This window comes from Zerene cesonia, chromosome 7 (genome assembly GCF_012273895.1).
Source record: "Zerene cesonia ecotype Mississippi chromosome 7, Zerene_cesonia_1.1, whole genome shotgun sequence".
Lineage (NCBI taxonomy): Eukaryota > Metazoa > Arthropoda > Insecta > Lepidoptera > Pieridae > Zerene > Zerene cesonia.
The window spans coordinates 2,828,570-2,834,464 of record NC_052108.1 but is presented as its reverse complement, the minus strand read 5'-3'; the positions used below and the strand labels follow the sequence as shown (position 1 = coordinate 2,834,464).

Genomic DNA, 5,895 nt, shown 5'->3' with positions numbered 1-5,895 from the left:
AAGTATAGCGAGTTGTTACATTGCGCTATTGAAATATATTCGGCATTCAGTGGTACTTTTCGGTGAGGATATTAGGGATCGGACTTGCGAGTGGAAATAATCAGTCGTGCAAGGATTAGATAATAGTTAAATAAGTATTTATAGATGTTAATATAGTATTTATTATTAGTAGGTACCGCAATCAGTGTTAGATTGTTAGAGATTTTCGTAATAAAGTTAACATGTAATAATTGCTGTACTCAGTTCGCCTTCACGAAGAAACACAATACCTTTATGTGACATTTAACTATTTATTGGATAAGAGTTTCTGAAAACTACAGCACATTTCCAACTAACCTTATCAAAAGTCGAAGTAATATTGGATACCTACTTCGGCGATACTTTAAAACTTCTAATGCATTTTGTCAGATCTGGATGGATTGGCGCGAAACGCGGCATCAATCTCGTTTCGAGCTTGAAATAGACGTTAATGGAGCGTATTATTTGTCCCGAATTACCATTACAGTCTAATTTTCCATCAAATCTATTTATGTTATTATAAAGGAATAAAGTTTTTATATTTAGCTCTCTTGAGCATTGAATTCTATTGTTACAGAAAAGTCTATCAATTATTAAACGTTTTTCAGGTTGCTAATCCTCTTTACGCTTATTATTCAAGTCTTTACTTCTAATCCCTTTTAATTCTAGAAAGCATGTTATAATCTACGTGAATATAGGTAAATCCTGTAGGTATTAAAAAAATGTACTAATTTCCTCTTAAATTTCTCACAGTCCATCCATGTTATGAAGAGTTATCTCCACGTTCCTATGTTCTTGTTTGATTGTTATCTCGGGGGGTCAAATTAGAGAGGATTTATCTTCATTATAGTTCTCCGACATTTCAGCAGTGCAAATGGTTTAGAACTAAACAACAACGAAACTTATCTTACATGAATTATTTCCTGGTATTTCATTTTAAGATGTCGTTATGCATACCATATTATTATGGTATTAGTAAAAGATATTTAAATTTAAAAATATATTGTATGCTCATGGAGAGGGACATTCTTAAAGTTGTTCTAGTGATTTTAAATTTATTTAAATATACAATGTTAGGTTAAGTATGTTCTATGCATTAATTTCGTATTTTCAAATATTTCTTATTAATTATCATAACTGGTCAAGGCGACGTATCCCAACAAACAACGGCAGAACGCACGAACCGCGGTACACCTACTTTTAAAAGCCCCTCCGTTGGTATCGCAAGAGATTTTGGCAAAAGAACACCGGAATTGGAATCAGAAGGTATTCAGGCTCTCGAAAGGATTCCCAACTCGCTGAATGGAAGGAAACATTACGAATATCCCCAAAGTACTCCTCCTTGGGGCGAGAACAAGAAAATCCATTTGTAAATGGCTAAGAGACTCAAGGACGGTCTATTTATATGTTGCTTGTGAGTGCTTGGGAAGCAATAAAATCTAATTTCACAGATTCATTGAGCAGAAAGTTTCTGCTCTAGAATTTTAACTTTATCAATAGCGACAGTTCTAAAGCATAAACTTTCAGAAAGGCTCAAACATTGATGTTATATTATTATATTGAGGTGTCAAAGAATGTATAGAACCAAACAGACTGGTACGCTTTTGGAATTTTTCATTTCAGCCTTTGAGCGTCACCTTACCGTGTGACCTTTTGTTTGAAACTGTATTTCTGGAATCTCTTTTACTACACACTCATATCCGACCAATCTACATATTGTTCACTTTTACACAGATGACACACATCGCGCCACCAAGGTTTTTAAACCCAAAGGTCCTTTAATGGTAGCGTTTGACTTTGGCAAGCGCAGTGGTAACGATGATGTAAACGAAGAAGGTAATATAACGCTTGAAACGGTCGTCGCCTTATCATGCTTTAACTGCTACCGTAGAAATAAAGAAGATGATCGCAAGAAAAGTAAAATAGGCTTCGCTTGTCAAATATTAATCGCTTTATTATGACAAAAAAACGTAATAACAACAAAAATGCACAAAAAAAATCCATTTAAATTCCTTATAAAATTAATATATTGTGTGAGTATGGTATAGTTTTTAATTCCATTTTCTGTGTATGAAATATGTATAAATTCTCACAGTAGAAGAAATAAGAGTGACCAGAGGTACATTCAAGCCAAATTCGAACGTACTTATCGCGAGGGGTTATGGGAAGCGACAAGGTAAAAGCGGCGGAGGTAATAAGATTACGCGAGACGATTTGAACCAATATAAAACCGATGGAACTATATTGGCGATATATCTTATGTTTTGATCGTGGCTTAAAAAGGCGACAAAGTGACCCGTTGTTTACCTTTTACTTTCTATATAATGCGTATCGACCGAACGATGGCCTTAGGGACCGGCACAACGTCAACAGACATGAAACGATACAAAACATTATTGTGTGACTCGACATTATTCGATACATATCGCACACGAATAACTTTAATATTTGCCGCTTTACGTAACATATAAGGCTTAAACTATGTGCTATTCTCTGGAAGAATATTTTTAAATGTTGTTATAGGTGTCTATGGAGGATTGAATATATTGCGCCTACGCTTTTTGGTGTACTCGAAAGTTATTAAGCTAAGAGGCCCAAAAGTCAAATACATCATGTTTTTGATATACATATTCAGGTCGCATTTTTATTCCCACTAAATACATTATACACATTTTAACTTTCTATGTTGGTATGAGAAACACTATCCAATTTAAAGGGAAAATCTTGCATAAGTTTTTCCTTTGAATATACGGTATGAAAATAACTAATCTAGTACATCGCTAAAAGTTATATAAGTTTAAAAACATATATTAAAAGATATTCATTAAGATGTTATTTCTGATATACCTATAGCAAAGTTTTACACGATATGGAGTCTATAAATAGATCGACTTGGTCATTGGAGGTGAAGAAAATGCGACTTGACGTAATACGATTATAGCTTCGAGATACGTAATTAAATCAAGCTTTATTAACAGCCAAACCAAAACTTGCTTACCTTATTTTTATGTTGTGTTGTAATTGAACGACGTTTATTGAATAACCTACAGCGTTATTCATTACGTACTTTCTCCTCAGCGTATTGTCCTGAGTGAGGTTAATATCTTATCTTAATTACGTTGGGTAATGTATGGTTATATTGCAGTATATGGCCTGGACAACTTCTGGGAAAATCTCGAAGCTACGCAAGAAAAAGACGGACAAGACGCTAATGACGACAAAAATGTGGAAAGGTAAGCACAATATTGTAAGAGATATGAAGAATGAAAGATTATATCAAGGAGTAGTACGAAGGATTAGTGGGGTTGACCATTTCTAAATACCAACGTTTTTATTATTAGGTTTTTATTACGGTACATATTCCATGCTTCGGCACAAATTGGGCCAGCTCACACATAAAATCGGCGTGAAATAGTAGCATGTGAATGCTACTGTGTTTCACGGACTGAGTGGGGGTGCCCGGGAGCTAAGACGAGTTTCCTTCTCCCCTCCCTTCCCAGTCTATTCATTTATTTCCGTCATCATTATTCAAATATTTGGATAACGTCTTAATTTGTTTTGGGAAACGTACTATGGTTTGTCGTGTTAACTTAGTATGTGGATCTTTACCTACGTAAAATACTAATAGTCGTAGTTATTGTATCTTTTAATCTCATTCTTTCATTGCGGATAACTTTTAATTATTTGAAGCTAGCGATATTGTTGTCCAAAGTTATACACTTCGGTATCAAAGCAAAATTTAAAGAGATAAAATGTTTTAATGCTGTTGTCTTTAAGAATAACCAAGAAGTTTTTATGAGTAACTTTACATGTAAGAAACTGAGTTTTAAATGCGCTTGTCCTCTCCATTAAAAATAATGTCCCCTGTGACGTCATTCGATAGTGGTGATGTTCGAAAATTAACTTTATGTGTATGTTAGACATTTGGATAAAGTGATTGCGTGTAGGCATACTTTTACATAATTATATCAATTAAATTATTATAGTGCATTAGACGCCTTTGTATACAAATAACTAGGAAATTGATTTATTTGTCCCATATATTTACTGTAATTTTCAGACTATATAGCAATAAGCACATACGAGGACAATATTTCCAACAGTAACGGAATAATTCATTCTTAATTATCAAATAAAATAGGCATCTTAAAATTATATTTTTGCAGCATCCCCTTGGACTGGTTTGTGAATGAAATGATCAACAACCCCGACTTCAGCCGATCTGTTGTACGAAAGTTCATCGACCTGAATCAGGTAATAATATAATTAATTTACTCAATATTGTATCAATTTTAATTATTAGATGGAAATGTTTTTCATTTTCCTTAAATATAAAAAAAATTATACTCTAGTTGTTGAAAATATACGAACTTTGCTTTCTCATTTATTGCTATAGGTAATTACAAACTTTTAAATTCATTTCGTTTGTTAGGAACATGAGAAATAAATAAAAATGTTGTCATTTGTTTCAGGACGGAATGCTCTCTGCGGACGAACTATTACGGAACGTGGCTTAATTATTGTAACTTATTTAAGAAATACGGTTGGATCTGTTGTTATTAAGAAATTTTTGTTTAGACAATTTATTTGCTAGATGATTTATATGTTTGTAACTATATAGTACTGTGATATGAATGAATCTTTATCTCGCAATTAAAAATTAAAAAAAAAAAATCGTTGTTAATCAGAAAAGGAGAAACAAATCGCTTAATTTGTAAATAGTTCATTAAATGATATCAATGGCGTGAAGTGTATTATTTTTAATTAAATATTATGGTCGACGAGCATAGATAAATTATCTATGTGTTTGTCTATGTTTGTCTGCCAATTCGTAGGTAATCGTTGTATTGTTTTAACTTGTGAATTTAGCCGTGATCAAACGGAGTTAGTTCAAAGTTTTGGAAAGGTCTTTCGATCGAAGTGAACAAAGAGGCAAAAGACTTAAAGATTATTAATGTTAGTTATCTTTCATAGATTTGATCTCATTTACATTAACATTATATCAATTGTGATGTGTTGATTTTGTGAAATAGATTATTACTTGACGATACTGAAAAACTAAAGAGGTATTTTTTCTTCAAACTCGACAGCTCCGATGACCTACCACCAACTTACGTGATTCTTTTTGTTTTTGATAGGAAATTGTTGTCATTTGGCCACATTATAGAATCTGGAGTGATACCGCCCTCCTCAGGAGCGTGTGTAGCCGTTTTGTAGAAAATATTAATTTCAGTAGGTATATTATTTCTCCAGGCTGGGTAACTTAATCAATTCGCATTTATTTCGTCCTCTACTCTACATACATACATAAATAAATGTAATTATATGTAAGCTGTATCGGTGTATGTTCAGATACCAAATATCTATTTACTTAGTTCATTGTTATTTGTCGATATCACGAATGGAATAAATGAATCGGATATCGAAAGAGAGTTTTATTTATATCCATTTTCTAAGTAACATAAATATGATTATAATATTATATTATATTAAAACAAATTGGGCGACAATATTTAAACATTATAATGCCAATATAAAATAAAACAAATTGCGCGACGCCTCCTTAGTACAGTGGTAAACGCGTGAGCGTAGAACCGAGGGGTCCTGAGTTCGATTCCCGGTGGGGACAATAAAAAAAATGTCTCGGTCTGGCAGGACACAGAAGGCTGATTACCTACTTGTCCATAAAGAAAATCGATCAGTGAAACAGATGTATATCATCTGCCCCACACCCCAGTAGGGGACACGGGACTTCACTTATAATGCCAATATGCTGATATAAATATGTGCAATGATTGTGTCAAAACCCCAAAGTTATGAATATAAAAGTTAAGAGTAAAATTCGTATTATGATTTAGAAATGCAATGGTAACAAGT

The 5,895-nt window shown here is 33.2% G+C and overlaps 1 protein-coding gene across 1 annotated transcript in view; it reads left to right on the top strand.

Moving 5' to 3' along the window:
• The window catches only part of LOC119840857 (allatotropins-like), a 26,986-nt gene extending 21,567 nt beyond the window's left edge, over window positions 1-5,419 (top strand). Inside the window, exons 3-8 of the mRNA XM_038367634.1 lie at window positions 1,165-1,284; window positions 1,753-1,854; window positions 2,114-2,209; window positions 3,164-3,251; window positions 4,185-4,272; window positions 4,491-5,419. Coding sequence (XP_038223562.1) covers window positions 1,165-1,284; window positions 1,753-1,854; window positions 2,114-2,209; window positions 3,164-3,251; window positions 4,185-4,272; window positions 4,491-4,535 — 539 coding nt within the window. The 3' untranslated portion in view covers window positions 4,536-5,419. The remainder of the gene's footprint in view (window positions 1-1,164; window positions 1,285-1,752; window positions 1,855-2,113; window positions 2,210-3,163; window positions 3,252-4,184; window positions 4,273-4,490) is intronic.
• The last annotated feature ends 476 nt before the right edge of the window (window positions 5,420-5,895 follow it).